This window comes from Anser cygnoides, chromosome 29 (genome assembly GCF_040182565.1).
Source record: "Anser cygnoides isolate HZ-2024a breed goose chromosome 29, Taihu_goose_T2T_genome, whole genome shotgun sequence".
Classification (NCBI taxonomy): Eukaryota; Metazoa; Chordata; class Aves; order Anseriformes; family Anatidae; genus Anser; species Anser cygnoides.
The window spans coordinates 3,218,487-3,240,725 of record NC_089901.1 but is presented as its reverse complement, the minus strand read 5'-3'; the positions used below and the strand labels follow the sequence as shown (position 1 = coordinate 3,240,725).

The 22,239-nt window shown below is 65.6% G+C and overlaps 2 protein-coding genes across 4 annotated transcripts; both read left to right on the top strand.

Annotated features, from left to right (window-relative positions):
- The first annotated feature begins 343 nt into the window (after positions 1-343).
- On the top strand, positions 344-9,907 carry LOC136787463 (maestro heat-like repeat-containing protein family member 7). Of its 3 annotated transcripts, XM_066984680.1 has the most exons (19): positions 348-2,510; positions 2,968-3,038; positions 3,233-3,361; positions 3,502-3,581; positions 3,760-3,883; positions 4,174-4,263; positions 4,350-4,454; positions 4,676-4,853; positions 5,585-5,691; positions 6,032-6,181; positions 6,399-6,553; positions 6,835-6,973; positions 7,255-7,392; positions 7,637-7,813; positions 8,214-8,369; positions 8,639-8,740; positions 8,950-9,052; positions 9,291-9,350; positions 9,654-9,899. In XM_066984680.1, exons 1-19 carry the CDS (start codon positions 2,285-2,287, stop codon positions 9,779-9,781), a joined length of 2,418 nt encoding a protein of 805 aa, XP_066840781.1. In that variant the 5' UTR covers positions 348-2,284; the 3' UTR covers positions 9,782-9,899. The 3 variants fall into 3 exon arrangements, with proteins under 3 accessions (XP_066840783.1, XP_066840781.1, XP_066840782.1); XM_066984682.1 differs by lacking the exon at positions 8,639-8,740 and having other exon boundaries at positions 344-2,510; positions 9,654-9,907; XM_066984681.1 differs by lacking the exon at positions 4,174-4,263 and having other exon boundaries at positions 9,654-9,898.
- A 3,452-nt stretch (positions 9,908-13,359) lies between these two features.
- Positions 13,360-21,741, top strand: RTN2 (reticulon 2). The gene is given in 11 exon segments (XM_066984709.1): positions 13,360-13,536; positions 14,680-14,724; positions 14,839-14,880; positions 14,883-15,204; positions 15,500-15,664; positions 17,001-17,208; positions 18,285-18,420; positions 19,758-19,827; positions 21,084-21,130; positions 21,387-21,445; positions 21,554-21,741. Coding segments are annotated over 11 exon segments (1,239 nt in total). The 5' UTR covers positions 13,360-13,434; the 3' UTR covers positions 21,597-21,741.
- Positions 21,742-22,239: the final 498 nt, after the last annotated feature.

The following is a 22,239-nucleotide window of genomic DNA, read 5'->3' as shown; positions in this document are numbered from 1 at the left end:
CCCGCCCCGCCCCGGGGTTAGGCCACGCCCCCTTCGCTAGGCCACGCCCCCTTCGCTCGGCCACGCCCCCTCGCTAGGCCACGCCGCCGCCGCCAGGCCACGCCCCCCATCGCTAGGCCACGCCCCCAACCGCTTGGCCACGCCCCCACCGCTCGGCCACGCCCCCACGTCCAGACCGCTCCATCTCTAGGCCACGCCCTCTTCTCTAGGCCACGCCCCCCCGTCCATTGGCCACGCCTCCCTCCGGTCGGCCCAGCCCCCTCCCACCCGTAAACGCGGCAGCCTCCTTAAAGGGGCGACGCCCCGAAGTGGGGCCCACCACCGGGGAGGGCTTGGGAAGGGGGACCCGGTGCACCCTTCGAATCCGGTGTCCTTCGAGAACAGTCCAAATCCTGGCCCCACACGGGACCGACTACCCCTAAATTAACCCAGATGTCTGAGAACGAATTCCTCGAGGGTGTCACGGATCCTGGAAGCCTCGGATATCCCGAGCTGGAAGGGAGCCGCAAGGATCACCGAGTCCAGCTCCTGGCTCCGTATGGGACTGACGACCTAAAAATTAACCCAAATGGCTACGAATGAATTCCTCGAAGCGCGTCTAGAAGCCTCGGATATCCCCAGCCGGAAGGGAGCCGCAAGGATCACCGAGTCCAACTCCCGGCTCCACACAGCTCTACCCAAAAATTCAGACCGGGTGCCTCAGAGCACAGCCCAAACGCTTCTTAAACTCCAGCGGTGCGGGACAATCCCTTCCCTCCACCGACCAGCGACGCCGTGCTTGATGCACCCCAGGGTATGGTTGGCCCTCCTGGCTGCCGGGGCAGCCAGGTCTGTACGTACAGCCAGGGTTGCCCCGTCCCGGGTGCAGGACCCGGCACTTGCTCTTGTTAAACTTCACGTGGCTGCTGATCGCCCAGCTCTCCGATCTGTCCAGACCTCTCTGCGAGGCCTGTCCACCCTCAACAGAGTCAACGGCTCCTCCCGGTTCAGTATCACCAGCAAATTTGCTCCGAACACCTTCTAGCCCTACGCCCAAACCGTTTATAAAAGACGTTGAAGAGAATTGGCCCTAAAATGGAGCCTTGGGGGACCCCACTGGTGGCCGGCTTCCAGCCTGATGCGGCCCCGTTTGCCACAACCCTGACAGAGCACGCGGGCGCACCCTGCAGCCCGAGACCTGGACGTGAGGACACGGCCTCGAGTTGTGCCGGTGCTAGCGTTCACGAAAACACATAATCCATAATCACGATCCACATAATCACGAAATCCATAATCCACATAATCCAAAATAAAGTGATTATACGAAGGTGCTTTATTAGGCGCCGGAAGTTAGGGGCATGCCTGCCCAAATCTAACTTCGTCTGATTTGTCCTCTTAGTTCTCTTTTATCCCCTAAGATATTACGTATGCCTTAGGTTTCACAACTCATCTACGCATATTCATTTCCTAGCTCCGCCTAGCCTCGCTTCGTAGGCTAATTATCTTATCAGTCCTTCTGCGCTTGCGTACTACTCTCTGGTGGTCGTCCGGGTGGTCGTCGGGATGAAGTACGATGTCTTCATCAGAGTTGAACTTTTTAACCTTTCTTTCTCACGCGTGCTCTCTGAGCCCTTGGTCTCAGTCCAAACCGGTTTGATGGTTTGATCCAGTTCCTAGGGTCCAAGAAGCCCCAGTTATCCAGATGTCTTGCAAGTTGAGCATTCTTTTAGTCCTCCTTACTCCTCATCATGAATCGGTGCATTCTCTCCTGCTACCCTTACACATTTATTTTGTGTCTTCCAAGCGCAGCCCCGGAACTGTACATCGCAAATGTAACATATTAAGCAATACTGTATTATTTCTTCTTCTATTACTAACACCAGGCGACGTTTAGGTGGGATTTTTAGATGGGTTTTTAGATGCGGCCCGTCGATCCAGCCTGTCCGGATCCCTCTGCAGAGCCTTCCTGCCCTCAAGCGGATCAACCCTCCTGCCCAGCTTGGTGCCGCCCGCGAACGTACGGCGCCCGGACGCCCGGGACCCACCCAGCCCAGGCGCGTGTCACACTGGGACCCTTTGTGACATCACCTGATGACACCCCAGGGGTCCGCCTTGTAAGAGTGCAGCCGTGGCTCGGACCCTCAGTGTCGGTGCACGGCAGTGACGGACAGGGCAGGAGCACAGGGCCTCCGAGGAGTCCCCGAGCACAGCCCACGTCCCGCAATGCCGCAACCGCCCGCCCGCAGGAGCCGCCGTTTTATCCTGAAGGGCCCTGTTCCCACTCTAGAGACCCTTTCTGACTCCGATGAGGAGGAAGATGTCCCCCATGCAGCCCAGGCTGGCCTGGCAGGAGACCTGGTCCTCTGAGGGCAGCAGCCGGCCAGCAGAGGACAGCTTGCTGGCAGAGGGCAGCAGCCTAGCTGAGGTCTGCGAGCTGGGCCCGGACGACTTGCTGGATGAGGAATGCAGCCTGTCAAAGGAGGTGGCCCAGCCAGAGCCCATCGATGAGACCGTCTTTCTGGAGAATCCCCGTAAGTGAGAGGGTGAGACAAGGTGGGGAGGGTCGAGGCCCAGCGCGGCCTGGCCCGGGGTGGGAGAGGGTTGGGGGGGGGGGCTCCATCCCTGGCTGTGCCAGGGCCTCACCACCCTGGGCGTGAAGGATAGAAATCCCTCCCTGCCCGAAAGAAACCTGCCCTCTTTTCGGTTAAAGCCGTCACCCCTTGTCCTGTCGCTGCACTCCCTGATGAAGATCCCCCCCAGCCTTCTTGGAGGCCCCTTTGGGCACTGGGAGGCCCCAGCGAGGTCCCCCCGCAGCCTTCTCCAGGCTCCACAAGCCCAGCTCCCTCAGCCTCTCTTCCCAGCAGAGCTCCTGCAGCCTCTGGGCATCCTCGCGGCCTCCCCACGTCCTTCTGGGGCTGGGGCCCTTCCTCTCCTCACTCCTGCATTCAGCCCCTCTCTGCAGCACTCTTCGCTTTCCTTTTTTTGCAGTTAAGGCATGGGATCTGTACAAAGATTCGGTCATAGAATTCATCGAGGCGTACGTCAGCGGCACAGAAAAGGTAACGGCAACCGCTTGCATCGCAGCCGTGCTCCTGGCGCTGCCACGGCTCTGCTGCGGGGCTGCTGGAGGGCTGCTGGCTGGGCAGAGCCGTGGCCTCCGGGCGTCCCACACAGCTCCAGACCCCTCAAGGCTTTGGTCCTGCTGGCCGTGGGTGTCCCCCTAACGCTCTGTTGGTGTCTTTGTGGTTGCCAGAACAAGGAGGCGCAGAAGATGCTGTTCCTCAGCAAAATCTGCGGTCTGTGCAGAACTGTTTCGGAGAAGGGCTTGACGCTGGACTTGCATGCCTTCTGCCGCAAAAATAAGCTGGTGGAGAACATCATGGTGAGAGGATGTGCGGCGGGTTGGGGAAGGGGCAAGACCCCCGGCACCAGCCCCCTGGGAGGCCGGGGCTGGGGCAGCGCTGGCTCTGCTGGTGCTGGGTGCCGGCGGCTGCAAGGTCTCATCCCGCTTGTGCTCTACAGGCGCTGCTGGAAAAGGAGCCCCTGGACAGCTTGCGCACAGAATTTCGGCAGAAGGCCATGGAGACCATCGCCGTCCTCAGGTGAGTGCCCAGCCCCTGGTTGGGCCAGCACATCCCCAGGGCAATGTCCTGGTGGCCCTGAAGCTGGCAGGGAGGCTGCCCGTCCCTCCCAGGGATGCCTGGCCAAGGGAGGTCCGTGTCCTCCTTCATAAGCCTCGAGGCACTGCGTCCAACAGGCTCCTCTCTCTCTCTCCCTCAGCAACACCGTGGTGACAGCACTGGATGGCAAAAAGGAGAGTCTCCGGAACGCGTGCTACAGGAGCGTCTTCTTTCTGCCTCCGGAGTCGGATGCGCCAGAGACAGAAAGAAAGCTCTACACCAAGGTATGTGCTGGGCGAGGTACCGGCACCCCCAGTCCTGCTGAGCTGCTGCCTTGCTTCCCCGTGCTGAGACAACTGGAGACCAGTGCAGGGCCGGGGCCCAGATTTGCTTTCCCAGCCTCATCCCTTCTTCCCCTTCCCCTTCCCTGGCCTGATCCAGTGCTGCAGGAGGTCTGCACGCAGCAGCTTTTTAGCCCCAAAGCCACCCCTGGGCTCCAGAGGGGCTCAGAGCCAGCTCCTGGGGCTGAGAAGGGCCACAGAAATAATTCAGTGATCATCTGTCCTCCTTGCAGACTATGAATGCCATGGACCCCATGCTGGCGGCCTTCGTACGCAACTGTCCCACCGCCAGCATCAGCGCAGAGTTGCAGAATATCTTGGAGGTTTGGCATTTGCAAAGAATTTCCAAAGAATCCTCTCAGGTCACATTTGCAGACCCCTGTCAGCCCAGCAACTTCTCTCCTTGCAGGTGCTGCTGGACTTTGCTGGCTCCAAAAACTCAGCTGTGCGTGAGAGAGCTGTGAGGAGGATTGAGAGGCTGAGTGCTTTCATCGTCTCGTATTTTGTGGACGAGGTAAGGAACAAGGAACCCTCCACCCTTTCCTGCATCCCAGAGCATCCTGCCACTCAGGGGTGCCTGCGAGGCAAGCCTGGGTGCATGTGAGGGCCTCAGCACCGTGAAGCAAGGCTCTTCGTCCCTCCTTTGCCCCTGCTCTTCCCTCCCCAGGCCCTGCTCTCTCAGGGGCCGGCTCTGCCTCCACTAAGCCCTTTGTCTCTCCTCCCTCCCTCCCCCAGAGCTCAGACTACAATCAAAAACACAAGGACAGCCACGATGATCCCAGAGAGCTCTGCATCCCCATCCTGGGCCAGCTGCTGGGCTACCTCTTCATCGTCAGCAGTGGCAAAGATTCCATCAGTTGCGCAGCTTTGGGTGCTCTTTTTGGCTTCTACGAAATCATCTCAGAGGGAAGAGGTAAGAGAAGGTGTGGTGGGCAGCGTCCGTCTGCACACAGACATCTGCTGGTATGTCTGCTTCTTTTCCCCGAGTATTGTGAAGGATTGTTCTTTTGCTTGGTGGAGGCTGTCCATGAAAGTCTGCCAGGGTCCCTGACCTCCTCTGCTCCTCACAGCAGCTTCCCGCAGGACTCTGGCTATCGTTTTCCACAGAAGCTAAACGCTCACCTCATGTCCAGGAGCAGTTCTCTGCTGCTGTCCTTCTCAACCCTCCCCAGCTCACCTACCACGCCGTTTCGCGGTATTCCCCAGTCTAAGCCATCAATCGATTGCCACTTCCCAAACCACATCTTCCCTGAGGAGTGAACAGCAGAGCCAGCCGTGCATCACCAGGGATGGTGACGCCCTCCAGAATTCTCCTTGACTGTTTGCTCCCTGCCGTCTTGCAAGCAGATGGCAGGGAGCTTCCTGCACATCCCGACCCCGAGCAGAAGGGGTCTGTGACACGCTGCTACCCCCACGGCACCCAGCGCCATTGCTTCTCCTCCTTCTGCATCATCCCTGAGGTCCCTCTTGCTCCCAGCAGCCGTCACCCTGTGCTTTACATCCCTGCCCACCGCTCTCCTCACCTACTGAGGGGTCTGAGCCTCCCTCCTCAGCCATTCCTAGTGAAAGTGCTTTTCACCATTTGGCAAGCTTGTTGGCAAAGATGCTCTTCCCTACTGACTCTTCGGTGTTCCCCCTGTTTAGAATGCTCGCTGACAAAGGACATGGAAAATTACGCAGAGAGGCGCAAGAATTTGAAGGATACGACATATCCTTCGTATAAAATTTCCACTCCCTGTGAGATTGCCAAGGTAATGAGATCTGTAGCATCAGCAGGCAACTCGTGTGAGCAAAGGGGTCCAGAACCGCTGGGGCTGGCACGGCCTCCCTCGCCCTGGTGAGAGGGTTCCTCTTGTCCCGAAGCTGGGGCTATGCGAAGGCTGCTCCCCTGTGTCCCGGCAGCAGCTCCAGCCCTCCTGGCCACCAGCAAGCCCTGGTTACCTGCACGGCCAGCACTCTGTCCCCGTACGCCCCATCCTCACTCCCTCCCCCTGAGGGCCCTCTCTCCGGAGCTGCCCTTGCTGCTCAGCTAAGCAGCACCCTTGGGACACTCAGTGCGGCATGTCCTCCCTCCCCTCCTCCTTCCCACAGGCGTTTGGAGGATACCTCTTCCCTTCTGAGAGGCTGGACATCATCCTCACAGCCCTTGAAGCTTTACCAGACTCCAGCATCCATGACAAGAAGGGGGCCTGCAGCTTGCTGGATGCAGCCTTGGATGACCCTGACTACTGGCTGACAGATGTAAGTGGCCTGTGGCCATTGCCCTGCCCTTGAGCTCTTTCAGGCGTTGTTCCTCCATCCCTCCCTCCCTCCTTGCCTCCCTCGCACATCGAGGTCTCCTGGGCTCCAGAAGCCACGTGAAGGCAGCAGAGAGCAATGGAAGGGGCCAAGGTTTCAGTGGCAGCTGTGGAAATGGCTGCAGTCCGGTGGACACACCACTCCCACCTTGTCCCCCCAGGTGCCAATGATCATGGATTGCATCAGGAAAAACCTGGACAGCATCCACACGGCATCAGTGCGGCGCTGCCTGGACTCCCTGCTTCTCCAGCTGACCAACCTGATGTCCAGGGAAGACGTCCAGAAGCTGCTGAAGTTCTCCCCGCCAAGTGACAGGTCAGCAGCCTGTCACTCCATCAGCACAGCCCTCCATCCCACCACCGTGTTCCAGCCCCACTGGGCCAGCCAGGGCTGCAGCAGCCCAGCTGTCCAAGGCAGCCCAGAGCCCCCCTGCCCCCAGGGAACGCCAGCTCAGAGCCTTCCTGCTTGCCCAGGCTGGGCCCCCAGCGCTCCCCAAGTCACAGGGGCTGCAGGACAGCCTGGGTCCTACGGGGCTGGCCCGGGCCGTGGCCCTGCGGCTGAGGCAGCCCCACTGACAGAGTATTCTGTGCTTGCAGCACTGCCCTGGGCATGTGGCAGGTGGTCCTGGCAATGCCACAGGCCTTGGAGAAGGTTTTAAACGCGCTGTTGGAAGACTTGCCACTGCGCAACTGGTGCACGACGGTGACAGAAGACACCTGCATCCGTCGCTTGGCTGTGAGTTCCCAGATGAAACCTTGCTCCCAGCAGGGCTGCGCGTGGCCCTTCAGGCACACAGGCACAGCCCTGTCCCCATCTACCCCCAACCTGCCAGCTCCCCCAGGGCGTACGGACACATCGTCCCTGGGGCCGGCAGGGCCGGCAAGCCCCCGGAACCAGCCGCGCCTGGTGCCTTTGGTGCCAGCTCGCGCTGCTCCATCCCTGCCCAAAGGCGGGAGAAGAAGAGGCTGCAGGGAGCCCTGCAGGCCCTGCCAGGCTCCCCCTGCTCTTTCTTGCAGATGCTGGCCCAGAATCACGTTTCGGAAGAGGAGTTTGGTAACCCAGTGCACCTGCAGAGTTACCTGAAGCACCCAAGCCCAGAGATGCGCTTGACGGTTCTCAAAGGGCTCTCCACCGTGTCAGAGAGCCCTGAGAAGGTGAGCGGGCCATCGTCAAGCAAAGCCATGTTGGCAGCCTGGGGCTTTGCTCTTCTGCCCTCCCGTCCCTCCCCGTTGCTCTCCCCGCATCCCTGTAGTGCGCCCGCGGCCACTGCTTGCAGGAGGCGATTGCCATGCCAGCTGCCAGGAAGCAAGGCAGGAGGCTGGTGCTCAGGAACCAGAGCCCTTTGCCCAGGGTGGTCTCTCACGGCTTCACGGAAGGGAAACTGTGTCTTTCCTACAGGCAAGAAAAATTCAGGTCGTGCTGCCAGACATCCTGGAGGCCCTGCAGGACACCAACGCAGACGTCGTGCTGAAGGCCCTGCTTGTGCTGCGGAACGTGATGGCTCGTGTGGAGAGGAGAGAGGCCGGTCGCACGGCTCTGCAGCTGGCTGAGAAGCTCCTGCCACTCTTTGACCACGTAAGTGTGCTGCGGGAGCCCGAGCCCTCAGCTGGGCCCCCTGTAATGAGGGCTGCCCTTCAGCCCGGCCCTGTGGGCAGCACTCAGGCAGGGCCTCGCCAGTCTCCTCGTCAGCCCAGCCGCTGGGGAGCTCTGCTTGGACATGGCTGGTGCGGCCGGTGGCGAAAGTGGGGTGGCTGGCGGGCAGCCTGTGCTGGCAACCGACTGCGTTGCCTTTCACGGGCACCAGGCCTTGCAGCTGCCCCGGCAGGGCTGCTGAGCAGCTCCTCTGGGAAGGATCCAGCGCCGAAGCATCTCCCAGTTCTGCGATCTCCCTTCGCGTCAGCCACGCTAATGCCCCTGCTCCCCATGGGCGGGCAGCAGCTGTTGCTGAAATTCATCCTGTCCTCCTCCCTGCCAGGAGTCCAGCCAGGTGCGGGAGCACTCCATCTGCCTCTTCCAAGCCGTGACGGAGGCTGTGCTGCGGCAAAGGAAGAGGGCACTGAAGAGGACAGTGCACAGCAGCCTTCTCCCACTCTACTTTCGGATGAGAGACCAGAGTGAGAGCGTAGCAAAGGTACAGATCTCAGAGCTGACCAGTTACGTGGGCGAGGGTGTGCCGACACCACAGGGATGCTCTGGGGGATCCCTGGCCGGCAGCGTGAGCTGCCTCCGATGGCGGCTGTCCCGTGTCCTTGCCCTGGCCATGGAACCCCGTGCACGCCGTCCCCCACCACAGCCTCCCGGAACGCGCTGGGAAAGGCTCGCAGCCCTGCCAAGAGGAGGGGACAGAGGGTCTCCTTCCCAAGGCTGTGCTGCCATGTCCCAACCTCTGCTGCTCCACAGGCCTCTGGGGAAGCTCTCGTCGTCGCTGCAGAGTTTCTGCGACGCAAAGAACTCAAGCACTTGGCCCAGACGGAACAGACCTGCAGGATCGGGGAGTGCTTGGTAAGGACGACCCCACAGGCCCCAGCCCCAGCTGGGCAAACGTGCCCGGCCAGAGCCCGCTGCCTGCAGCCGCATCCTCGCTCCCTTCCTTCCAGCACAGAGCCCCAGGGGGCTCTTCTGCAGGCCCCTCTGCCCTCCCTGCCCCCAGGATGCTGGAGGAGACCCTGGGGAGGGTCTGCAAGCCCCGTGACCTTGTGTTCTCTCTCCAGCTGCAGCAGGACGGAGGCAGAGTAGAAGAATACCTGCAGCAGAGCCAGCCCTACCTGCAGGACTCGCAGACCGTCTTGCGACTTGAGGCCGTCAGGTTCATTGGTGAGCCCAGCCCCTGGGTCCCTCTTTGGGCAGCCTTTGGCAGCCCCAGGCACTGCCCTGGCAGCGAGGCGCAGCCCTGTTGCCCCCAGAGCCCCCCGACTGGGCCCTTGCTCCAGCCCCCCTCGGGCAATGACCTTGCTGGGGTGCAGGAGGGGGCACAGCCTGGCTGGCCAGGCCAGGGGCTGCGCTGCTGGGAGCGTGCTGGGGAGCGGGGCTCTGATGGGAACTCTGTGTCTAGGGCTTGCTGCGCGCTACTCCGGGGACCAGAGCGAGGAGAAGCAGAATGAAATCATCAGCGGTGAGTGAGGGCAGTGGTGTGTGTGCTAGGGCTGGGGGGACAGGGGCAGAGGCCCCCATGCCTTGCCCTGCTCCAGGGAAATGCTTCGGGGCGGAGGAGCAACGCAGGCATAGGAAGGAGGGAGAGGAGACGGGGGAGCCCGGCATGTCAGGGAATGCCCTCCCAGCCTGGAGTTGGGCAGTGCTGCTGAAAGGGTTGAGTGTCGAAAGGGAAGAGTCGAGTGGGGCTGGCATGGTCTGCAGGGGATGCCTGGGGATCTCTGCAAGGAGTGGGTTTTCATCTCTGCTCTTCTTTCTTTGGCAGTCCTCCGGTCTTCAGGGAAGGATGTGGAACCCATGGTCAGATGCCTGGCAGCTCAGACCATCATGATCCTGGCGTCAAGGCGTAACAGAACGTCAGGACGGAGATTTCGACAGCTGTGGTGCTTCTAGCCACGCAGCACTCCTCAAAACATCAATATATATCTTAATAGAACCGGGTTCTTGTCTCATTATTCCAGCAGCTCCTTCAAAGTGACTAGGTGCCGTGAAGCTGAGCTAACTTGGAGGCTACCAAGGACGTCTTTTCCCTGGGCCCGGTGACTGCTTGGTGCCTACTCAATGAAAGAGCCACAGAACCGCTGCGGTTGGAAAAGGCCCTTCAGCTCAAGTCCAACCGTCAGCTAACACTACCAGGCCCACCACAAACCCTTCGCGCCGAGTCCACACGTTTCTTTAATAGCCCCAGGCCTGGGGACCCCGCCGGTGCCCTGGGCAGCCGGTTCCACCCTTTCCATGAAGAAATTCTTCCCCACATCCCACCTAAACGTCCCCTGGCGCAACTCCAGGATGAAAGCCCGGACCTGCTCGGGGCAGCGGGCGGGCGCCTCCTCGCCTAGCTCACCGTCCCCAGGTGCCCCGATACAACAGGCTCTGGCACGAACGGACGCACGAACGGCGATGCGCACGAAGGTCCGCCCGGGTTGGGGGGGTTCACAGAATCACAGAACCGTCTAGGTTGGAAGAGACCTCCAAGATGACCCAGTCCAACCTCTGCCCTAACACTAACAAGCCCTACGCTAAACCCTATCACTCAGGGCTACATCTGAACGTCTTTTAAAGCCCTCCAGGGATGGCGACTCAACCCCCTCCCTGGGCAGCCCGTCCCAGTGCCCAACAACCCTTTCGGTAAAGAAGTTCTTCCTAACATCCAACCCAAACCTCCCCCGGCGCAACTTTGGCCCGTTCCCCCTCGTCCTGTCACCGGGCACGGGGGAGAACAGACCGACCCCCGCCTCGCTACAGCCTCCTTTAAGGTACCTGTAGAGAGCGATGAGGTCTCCCCTGAGCCTCCTCTTCTCCAGGCTGAGCACCCCCAGCTCCCTCAGCCGCTCCTCCTAAGCCTCGTTCCCCAGACCCCTCACCAGCTTCGTCGCCCTTCTCTGGGCTCTCTCGAGCACCTCCACGTCCTTCTTGTAGCGAGGGGCCCAAAACTGAACGCAGCGCTCGAGGGTTTGGCTCCGTTCGCCACGACTCTTTGGGCCCGGCCATCCAGCCGGTTTTTAACCCAAGGAAGCGTACGCCAGTCCAAGCCACTTCTCGAGGGGAATGCTGTGGGAAACGGTGTCAAAAGCCTTACTGAAGTCAAGGCAGATTCGCGCGCCTACAGGAACGCCTGGAGACCCCCCCCCAGTTCCCTCCCAGTGACCCCAGCGCTGCCCTGAGCGTCCCCAGTTCCCTTCCAGTTCCCCCCAGTATTGCTTAGAGCCCCCCCAGCACCCCCCCAGTAACGCCTGTGGACCTTCAGCGCTCTTCCGGCGCCCCCCGGTGTTGCTCAGAGGTCCCCAGCGCTCTCCCAGTGCCACCCAGTAATGCCCAGAGACCTCCTCTAGGCATTACTGGCAGGCACTGGGAGAATACTGAGGGGCTCTAGACAGCAATGTGGGGCACTGGGATGTTATTGAGGGGCTCTGTGCAGTACTGGGAGGCACTGGGAGAATACTGGGGGGCTCTAGCTACTTCTAGGTGGGTACTGGTGGCTCAGGGAAGCACTGGGAAGGTACTGGGGGTCTCCAGGCAGCACTGGGGGGTCACTGAAAGAGTACTGGGGGGCTCTGGGCATTTACTGGGAGACACTGGGAGGGTACTGGTGACCTCTACACAGCACTGAGGGACACTGGGGGGGTACTGGGGGGGGGCTCTGGCAGCAAAGAGTGGAACTGGGAGGGTATTGGGGTGCTACAGGCAGCACTGGGAGGGTGCTGGGGGTCTCTAGGCATTACCGGGGGACACTGGGAGGGTGCTGGGGGGCTCTGAGCAATACTGGGGGGCACTGGGAGGGAACTGGGGGTCTCCAGACATTACCGGCAGACACCGGGAGGGTGCTGGGGGTGCTCTGAGCAATACTGGGGGGCACTGGGAGGGAACTGGGGGTCTCCAGGCATTACCGGCAGACACTGGGAGGGTGCTGGGGGGGCTCTGAGCAATACTGGGGGGAACTGGGGGTCTCCAGGCATTACTGGGGGGCACTGGGAGGGAACTGGGGGTCTCCAGGCATTACCGGGGGGCACTGGGAGGGAACTGGGGGGGCTCTGAGCAATACTGGGGGGCACTGGGAGGGAACTGGGGGTCTCCAGGCATTACCCGGGGGGCACTGGGAGGGAAATGGGGGGGCTCTGAGCAATACTGGGGGGCACTGGGAGGGAACTGGGCGTCTCCAGGCATTACCGGGGGGCACTGGGAGGGTGCTGGGGGGGCTCTGAGCAATACTGGGGGGCACTGGGAGGGAACTGGGGGTCTCCAGGCATTATGGGGGGGCACTGGGAGGGTGCTGGGGGGCTCTGAGTGATACTGGGGGGCACTGGGAGGGAACTGGGGGTCTCCAGGCATTACCGGGGGGCACCGGGAGGGAACTGGGGGGGCTCTGAGCAATACTGGGGGGCACTGGGAGGGAACTGGGGGTCTCCAGGCATTACCGGGGGGCACTGGGAAGGTGCTGTGGGGGCTCTGAGCGATACTGGGGGGCACTGGGAGGGAACTGGGGGTCTCCAGGCATTACCCCGGGGGCACTGGGAAGGTGCTGGGGGGGCTCTGAGCAATACTGGGGGGCACTGGGAGGGAACTGGGCGTCTCCGGTCATTACCGGGGGGCACTGGGAAGGTGCTGGGGGGGCTCTGAGCAATACTGGGGGGCACTGGGAGGGAACTGGGGGTCTCCAGGCATTACTGGGGGACACTGGGATGGAACTGGGGGGGCTCTGAGCAATACTGGGGGGCACTGGGAGGGAACTGGGCGTCTCCAGGCATTACCGGGGGGCACCGGGAGGGTGGTAGTGGGGCTCTGAGCAATACTGGGGGGCACTGGGAGGGAACTGGGGGTCTCCAGGCATTACCGGGGGGCACTGGGAGGGTGCTGTGGGGGCTCTGAGCAATACTGGGGGGCACTGGGAGGGAACTGGGGGTCTCCAGGCATTACCGGGGGGCACTGGGAGGGCGCTGGTGGGGCTCTGAGCGATACTGGGGGGCACTGGGAGGGAACTGGGGGTCTCCAGGCATTACCGGGGGGCACTGGGAGGGTGGTAGTGGGGCTCTGAGCAATACTGGAGGGAACTGGGAGGGAACTGGGGGTCTCCAGGCATTACCGGGGAGCACTGGGAGGGTGCTGTGGGGGCTCTGAGCAATACTGGGGGGCACTGGGAGGGAACTGGGGGTCTCCAGGCATTAGCGGGGGGCACTGGGAGGGTGCTGTGGGGGCTCTGAGCAATACTGGGGGGCACTGGGAGGGAACTGGGGGTCTCCAGGCAATACTGGGGGGCACCGGGAGGGTGCTGGGGGGGCTCTGAGCAATACTGGGGGGCACTGGGAGGGAACTGGGGGGCACTCAGCTCAGCACTGGGGGGGCACTGGGAGGGAGCTGGGCGTCTCCGGTCATTACCGGGGGACACCGGGAGGGTGCTGGGGGGGCTCCGCTCCCCGGTTCCCGGCGCGGCCCCGCCCCTTCCCCGCCCCCCCCCCCCCTCCCCTCGCCCCCCCCCCCCGCCGCCGCCGCCGCCGCCGCCGCCGCCCTTTGTCCGCCGCCGCCGCGGGCCCCGCCATGGCGCCGCCGTGATGCGCGGCGGGGCCGGCCGGGGGGAAGCGGGGCCGGGGGCAACCGGGAGCCTGATGCCGGGGCCTCCGCCATGGGGCAGGTCCTGGGCTTCGCCCACTGCAGTACGAACCGGCACCGGGCGGGGCGGGGGCACCGGGAGGGGATGGGGGGGGGGGGGGGTACCGGGGGGGGATGGAGGGGATGGGGGGTACCGGGGATGGGGAACCGGGGATGGGGAACCGGGAGGGACCGGGAGGGGATGGGGGGGGGGGGGTACCGGGGATGGGGGTACCGGGGATGGGGAACCGGGAGGGGATGGGGGATACCGGGGATGAGGAAGCAGGAGGGACCGGGCGGTGATGGGGGGGGGGGGGGTACCGGGGATGGGGGGTACCGGGTGGGGATGGAGGGGATGGGGGGTACCGGGGATGGGGAACCGGGGATGGGGAACCGGGAGGGACCGGGCGGTGATGGGGGGGGGTACCGGGGATGGGGGTACCGGGGATGGGGAACCGGGAGGGACCGGGCGGTGATGGGGGGGGGGTACCGGGGATGGGGGAACTGGGAGGGGATGGAGGGGATGGGGGGAACCGGGGATGGGGGAACCGGGGATGGGGAACCGGGAGGGACCGGGCGGGGATGGGGAACCGGGAGGGGAGGCACCGGGTGGGGACCGATGGGGGACACCGGAGATGGGGGGGACCGGGGATGGGGAAAGAGGGTGGGGATGGGGGGTACCGGGAGGGGATGTAGGGGATGGGGGAACCGGGAGGGACCGGGAGGTGATGGGGGGGGGGGGGGGGACCGGGGATGGGGAACCGGGAGGGGGGGGGCACCGGGTGGGGATGCACGGGATGGAGGCACCGGGGACGGGGAACCGGGAGGGACCGGGGCTGGGAGGCACCGGGAGGGGATGTAGGGGATGGGGGGCACCGGGAGGGGGTGCAGGGGATGGGGGGTACCGGGAGGGGGTGCAGGGGATGGGGGGCACCGGGGATGGGGACCCGGGGGGGGGCACCAGGAGGGGAATTAGGGGATGGGGTCACCGGGGGTGGAGGCACCGGGAGTCCCGGGGGCACCGGAGGGCAGGGTGGGGTACGGGGAGTGTCCGGGGGGGGGGCACCCGGGATGAAGCCACGGGGACGCAGTGGGAATGGGGGTATGGGGGGGGTCAGGTTTGGGGGGCTCCTGCCACTGGGGGGGGGCAGGCCTTGTAGAGTGACCCCAAGCCCCCCCATGTGCCCCTCTGATCCCCCCCCCCCCAGAAGAGGCTCCATCCACGGCCTCCACCACGCCGGACTCCACGGAGGGTGAGTGGGGCCAAGCCGCCCCCCCCCAAAATTAGGGTGACTGGGGGGGGGGGGGCAACCCCCTGACCCCCCCCCCGTCCCCGTCCCCATTGTCCCCCCCCCCCCAAAAAAAAGGCAACCCCGAGGAGCCGGACTTCCCCGAGCTGCAGGCGGCACCGGAGCCCCCCGAGGAGGAGGAGGAGGATGAAGATGCGGAGGTGGCGGGGGGGGGCCGGGGCCCCCCCCGGGAACTCACTTTCTCCTACATCGCCTTCTCGGGGGGGGGCCCCCCCGGCGAGCCGGCTCCCCGGGGTCGTCGCGACCCCCGCCGGGGCCGCCCCCCCCGCCTGACCCCGGGCTTCGTTCCCCCCCCCCGGGGGCCGGACCCCCGCGCTTCTGCCCGCGCCCCCCCCACGAAGTGCCCCGGGGAGCAAGGGGGGCCGGGGGGGGCCCCTCCGGTGCTGGCAGACCCCGTGCCCAGGGAGCCCCCACCGAGCCTGGGTATGGGGGGACGTGGGGGGGGGGGGGGCAAAGTGATGGGGGGGGGGTGATGGAAGGGGACCCCCGGGGGGGGGGGGGGGGGCAGGGTGATGGGCAGAGGGTGTCGGGGGGGGGGGGGGGGGGCAGGTGATGGGGGGGGTGACCAGGAAACCCTGGGGGGGGGCTTAGGGTGCTGGGGGGGGGGGGGGCAGAGGGGTCTGGTTACTGGGGGTTTTGTGGGGGGGGTCTCAGGGCACTGCTTGTGCCCCCCCCCCCAGCCCCCCCCCCTCCCAGCTTCTCCCCGCCCCTCCCACAGCAGCGCCTGCGGGGCCCCCCCCGCCGCCCGCTCTCCCCCCCCCGCCTGCAGGGGGCGCCCCTCGACCCCCCCGCGCGGAGCCCCCCCCGGCCCCCCCCCAAATCCCCGAGCGGCCCCCGACGCCCCCCGACCAATCGCCGAGCCCGACAGGAGCTGACGTCGTGGGTGAGCGGCCAATCAGGGCCCCGGGACGCGGTTTCGGGGGGGGGGGGGGGGGTGGGGGGGGGGGCACCGGGGGGGGGGGGTAGGAATCCGGTTGCAGGGTGGGGCGAGATTGGTGGCTAAAAATAGGGGGGGGGGGGGCGGCCCCCCCCCCCCGCACACAGCACCCGAGGCGCCATGGAGGGGCAAGGTGGGTGTGGGGGGTGCCCCCCCCCCAGCCTTGTGGGACCCCCCCCCTATGCTGGGAAGAGGGGACTGGGAGCACTGGGATGGACTGGGAGGGGACTGGGAGCACTGGGATGGACTGGGGGGAGACTGGGAGCGCTGGGAGAGGGCGTGGGGGGGGGCGGCCGGGGACGTTGAGGGGGGCACTGGGAGGAACTGGGGGTGTGGGGAGGGGACTGGGTGGGGGCACTGGGAGGAACTGGGGGGGGCTGGGAGGCTCCGGAGGGGATACTGGGAGCACTTGGGGGCTCTTGAAAGGAGTCTGGGAAGGGGGAGAACGTGGGGGGCACTGGCAGAGGTCTATGGGGGTTACTGGGGGGCACTGGGGGGCACTGGGAGCACTCTGGGGGCACTGGGGTGATCTGGAGGGGATACTGGGGGGCACTGTCAGCATTTGCAAGATACTGGGAGCACTGGAGGGGGCACTGGGACCTCTAGATGGGCACTGGGGTGACCTGAAGGGAATACTGGGGAGTGCTGGGAGCACTGGGGAGACACTGGGACTGTTAGAGGGCACTGGGGTGACCTGGAGGGGATACTGGGTGGACACTGGGAGTACTGGGGTGACCTGAAGGGGATGCTGGGGGGTACTGGAAGCATTTGAAGGATACTGGGAGCACCGGAGGGGGCATTGGGAGCTCTAGAAGGGCACTGGGGTTCCCTGGAGGGGATACTGGGAGGACCTGGGAGCACTGGGTGGACACTGGGACCATTAGAGGGGCCCTGGTATGACCTGGAGGGGCTACTGGGGGCCACTGGGAGCCTTGACGGGGATACTGGGAGTACTGGAGGGGGCACTGGGACCTGTAGCAGGGCACTGGGGTGACCTGGAGGGGCTACTGGGGAGACTCCAGGGACACTGGGGTGACCTGGAGGGGCTACTGGGAGGCACTGGGACACTGGGGTGACCTGGGGGGGCTACTGGGGGCCACTGGGAGCCTTGACGGGGATACTGGGAGTACTGGAGGGGGCACTGGGACCTGTAGCAGGGCACTGGGGTGACCTGGAGGGGCTACTGGGGAGACTCTAGGGACACTGGGGTGACCTGGAGGGGCTACTGGGAGGCACTGGGAGGCCCTGGGAGGCCCTGGCACCCACGCCGGTGTCCCCACAGTCTGGGAGCTGCTGTACTGGCGCGCCCCGGGGCGCTCGGCGCTGGCGCTGGTGGGGACGCTGGGCACCCTGGGGTGCCTGGCGCGCTTCAGCGCCGTCAGCGTGGGCGCCTACGGGGCGCTGGCGGTGCTGGGGGTCACCCTGCCCCTGCGCCTGCACCAGGCCGCCCTGCGGGCGCTGCGCCGCAGCCCCCCCGAGCAGCCCTGCCGGTGAGTGACACCCCCCACCCCCACCCCCCCGCCGGATCCTCCGGGGTGTCCCCGTCCCCAGGGAGCGGGGTGTCCCTTGGGATCCCCGTCCCCATAGTTTGGGGTGTCCCTTGGGATCCCCGTCCCTGTAGTTTGGGGTGTCCCTTGGGATCCCCGACCCCATAGTTTGGGGTGTCCCTTGGGATCCCCGTCCCTGTAGTTTGGGGTGTCCCTTGGGATCCCCGACCCCATAGTTTGGGGTGTCCCTTGGGATCCCCGTCCCCAGGGAGCAGGGTCTCCCTCCTGTCGCTGTCCCCATGGCATTGGGGTGTCCCTTGGGATCCCCGTCCCCATAGTTTGGGGTGTCCCCTGGGATCCCCGTTCCCGTAGTCTGGGGTGTCCCTTGGGATCCCTGTCCCCGTAGTTAGGGGTGTCCCCTGGGATCCCCGTCCCCAGGGAGCAGGGTGTCCCCTGGGATCCCCATCCCTGTGGTTGGGGGTGTCCCCTGGGATCCCTGTCCCCATAGTTTGGGGTGTCCCCTGGGAACCCCGTCCCCGTGGTTTGGGGCGTCCCCTGGGATCCCCGTCCCCATGGCACTGGGTGTCCCCTGGGATCTCTGTCCCCATGACATGGGGTGTCCCCTCCCGTCCCCATCCCCCTGGCACGGGGTGTCCCCTGGGATCTCCGTCCCCATGGCATTGGGTGTCCCCTCCTGTCCCTGTCCCCATGGCATTGGGTGTCCCCTGGGATCTCCGTTCCCATGGCACTGGGTGTCCCTCCTGTCCCCGTCCCCATGGCACTGGGTGTCCCCTCCCGTCCCCATCCCCATGGCATTGGGTGTCCCGTGGGATCTCCATCCCCATGGCACTGGGTGTCCCTCCTGTCCCTGTCCCCATGGCACTGGGTGTCCCCTCCCGTCCCCATCCCCATGTCATGGGGTGTCCCCTCCCGTCCCCATCCCCATGACATTGGGTGTCCCCTCCCGTCCCCATCCCCGTACCACTGGCTGGCCCCCGGGATCCCCGCGCCCTTGGGTGGCCCTGCTGGCCCCACTCCCTGCCCCCCGGGTGGCCCAGGCCGTCCTTGTCCCCACGCAGGGCGCAGCCGGACGCCGTGGGGCTGAGCCCCGAGCAGCAGCAGCGCTGGGCCCGGCGCCTGGGCCGTCACCTCGCCGCCGCCGCCCGCACCCTCACCCGCCTCTTCCTCGTCCACAGCCTCCCCGAGTCCCTCAAGGTGACGGTCACCCCGGCGGGGGGGGGGGGGGGACGGACGCCGGGGGACATCGGGGTCGCGGGGGGCAGCGGGGATGGGGGGGGACATCAGGGTTGTAGGGGAATATTGGGGTTCTAGGGGAATATTGGGGTTGTAGGGGAATATTGGGGTTCTAGGGGAATATTGGGGTCACGGGGGGCAGGAGGGGACATCGGGGTTCTAGGGGAATATTGGGGTTGTAGGGGAATATTGGGGTTATAGGGGACATTGGGGTCATGGGGGACAGGAGGGGACATCGGGGCCACGGGTTGAGGAAGGGATATCGGGGTCACGGGGGGCAGCGGGGATATGGGGGGACACTGGGGTTATAGGTGACATTGGGGTCATGGGGGAACATTGGGCCATGGGGGACAGGAGGGGACATCGGGGTCATGGGGGGCAGCCGGGATGGGGGGGACATCAGGGTTATAGGTGACGTTGGGGCCATGGGGGACAGGAGGGGACATCAGGGTCACGGGGAGCAGCAGGGATATGGGGGGACATTGGGGTCATGGGGGAACATTGGGGTCATGGGGGAACATTGGGGCCATGGGGGACAGGAGGGGACATCGGGGTCACGGGGGGCATCAGGGATATGGGGTACATTGGGGTTATGGGGGACAGGAGGGGACATCGGGGCCACGGGTTGAGGAAGGGACATCGGGGTCACGGGGGGGTAGCAGGGATACTGGGGGACATTGGGGTTATGGGGGACAGGAGGGGACATCGGGGTTATGGGGGAGAGGAGGGGGCATCAGGGACATGGGGGCTCTGGGGTCATGGGGGAACATTGGGGTTATAGGGGACATCGGGGTCATGGGGAACACTGGGGTCATGGGGGAACATTGGGTTCATGGGGGAACATCAGGGTTATAGGGGACGTCGGGGTCATGGGGGACAGGGGGGGGAGATCAGGGGCCTGGGGGGCGGCTCTGAGGCCATGGGGGAACATTGGGGTCATGGGGGACATCAGGGGACATCGGGGGACATCGGGGGCCACTGGGGACATGGGGTGTTATGGGGTTGTGGGGGGCACTGGGGGCACGGGGTCACTGGGACCGTGGGGAGACATCGAGGGACATCAGGGTCCTGGGGGACATCAAAGGACATTGGGGTCACGGGGGGACGCTGGGGACATGGGGGGGACGCTGGGGACATGGGGGGACGCTGGGGACATGGGGGGACATGGGGGGACGCGGGACCCTGTGGCACAAGGGGGCTGTGGGCGTGGGGAGGGGGACAGCGGCGGGCGCTGTAGGGTGCTGTGGGGTGGGGACAGCGGCGGGGACAGCGGCGGTGACAGCGGGCTCCGGGCGCAGTTCGCCTTCCTCTTCTACCTGCTCACCTACGTGGGGGCCGTCTTCAACGGGCTGACGCTGCTCGGAGTGGGTACGGCACGGGGACACGGGGTGGGGACACGGGGACACGGGGTGGGGACAGGGGGACACGGGGTGGGGACACGGGATGGGGACACGGGGACGGGGACATGGGGATGGGGACATGGGGACATGGGGATGGGGACACGGGGACGGGGACATGGGCACGGGGACATGGGGACATGGGGATGGGGACACGGGGACGGGGACATGGGCACGGGGACATGGGGACATGGGGATGGGGACACGGGGTGGGGACATGGGGACACGGGGATGGGGACACGGGGATGGGGACACGGGGACGGGGACATGGGGACATGGGGATGGGATATGGGATGGGGACAGGATGGGGACATGAGGACAGGGATGGGGCGTAGAGGTGGGGACACGGGATGGGGACATGGGGATGGGGACAGGGACACAGGGATGGGGACATGGGGACACGGGGATGAGGACACGGGGATGGGGACATGGGGGTGGGATATGGGATGGGGACAGGATGGGGACATGAGGACGGGGATGGGGCGTAGAGGTGGGGACATGGGGATGGGGACATGGGGATGGGGACATGGGGACAGGGACGGGGACACGGGGATGGGGATGGGGATGGGGTGGGGACATGGGATGGGGACATGGGGACAGGGATGGGGACATGGGGACACGGGGATGGGGACACGGGGATGGGGAAGGGGGCGTAGGGGTGGGGACATGGGATGGGGACATGGGGATAGGGATGGGGACATGGGGATGGGGACAGGGACACGGGAATGACACGGGGATGGGGACACGGGGATGGGGACATGGGGACAGGGACACGGGGAGGGGGACAGGGATGAGAACGGACAGAGGGATGGGGACACGGGGATGGGGATATGAGGATGGGGAAGGGGGCGTAGAGGTGGGGACATGGGGACATGGGGATGGGGACATGGGGGTGGGGGATGGGGACACGGGGATGGGGACACGGGGATGGGGACACGGGGATGGGGCATGGAGATGGGGACAGGGACAGGAGATGGGGACAGGGGCACGGGGCCAGGGGAGGGGACGCAGAGGTGGGGGCACCGCGCGCGTGGCGTGGAGCGGGGGGAACGGCCCGGAACCGGGGACGGGAGTTTGGGACACGCCACAGGGGACGGGGACGTGGGGACGGCGGTTTGGGGGTACGGGGGGTGGGGGGTCACGTTATGGGGACAGGGGGGGGACATGGGGATGGGGGGGGGGGACAGGCTGGGGGGTCCCGGCCTGACGCGGCTGCTCCCTGCCCAGGCGTCATCTGCGCGTTCACCTTCCCCGTGCTCTACCGGCACCACCAGGTACTGGGGACATTTTGGGGGGGGGGGGACACGGGGGGGGGACACGGGGGGGGGCACATGGGGCTGGGGACACGAGGGGACGTGGGGCACGGAGAGCGTCGGGGGCAGCGGGGGGGGACGCGCACTGGGGCTGGAGAGCTCTGGGGATCCCTCTGCCCCCCCAAAGTCCCCAACTGCCCCCAACGTGTCCCCAGTTGCCCCCCCCCCAAAAAAAATGTCCCCAACTGTCCCCCCCGTGTCCCCAACTGTCCCCCAGGCCCAGATCGACCGGTACGCCAGCCTGCTGAGGGACCACCTGAGTCACCTCCGCGCCAGGTGAGGGCACCCCGAAACCTACGGGGACCGCGGTGCCCCCCCACCCCCCCGGTGCCCCCCTGGGGTTTTGGGGTGCCCCCACCCCATGGTGCCGCCCTCTGCCCCCAGGATCCAGGCCAAGCTCCCAAGTGCCAAAGCGAAGCCGCAGTGACCCCCCCCCCCGGGGTGTCACCCTGTGGTGGGGGGGGGGGGGACACGGGGGGACACCCCCCCCCCCATGTGGGGGTTCGCTCGGGGGGGGGGGGCAGGGGCCCCCCCTGCGCGGGGTTTACACTTTAATAAAAACTCTTGTGACAGCCCGGCTCGTTTTTTTTTGGGGGGGGGGCAATATGAGGGGGGGGGGGACCTTGGGAACGTGGGGGGGGGGAGTGGGGACATGGGGGGGGCGGCGTGGGGACGTGGGGGGGGTTTTGGGGACGTGGGGGAGGGAGTGGGGACGTGGGGGGGGGGACCTTGGGGACATGGGGGGGGCAGTGGGGACATGGGGGGGGCGTGGGGACATGGGGGGGGCGTGGGGACATGGGGGGGGCAGTGGGACATGGGGGGGGACTTGAGGACATGGGGGGGGACCTTGGGGACACGGGGGGGGGGCAGTGGGGACACGGGGGGGGCACAAGGGGGCCATGAGGACACGAGGGGACGTGGGGGGGGGGGCCAAAATGGGGGACACCGTGGGGGCGGGGGTGAACGGGCAGGGGGGGACACGCGGGGACGCGTCCGTGGGGTCCCCCCCTCCCCCGTGCCCCCCCCTCCCACGCGCGTCGTCCCCCCCCCCCCCCCGCGTGTCCCCTGCC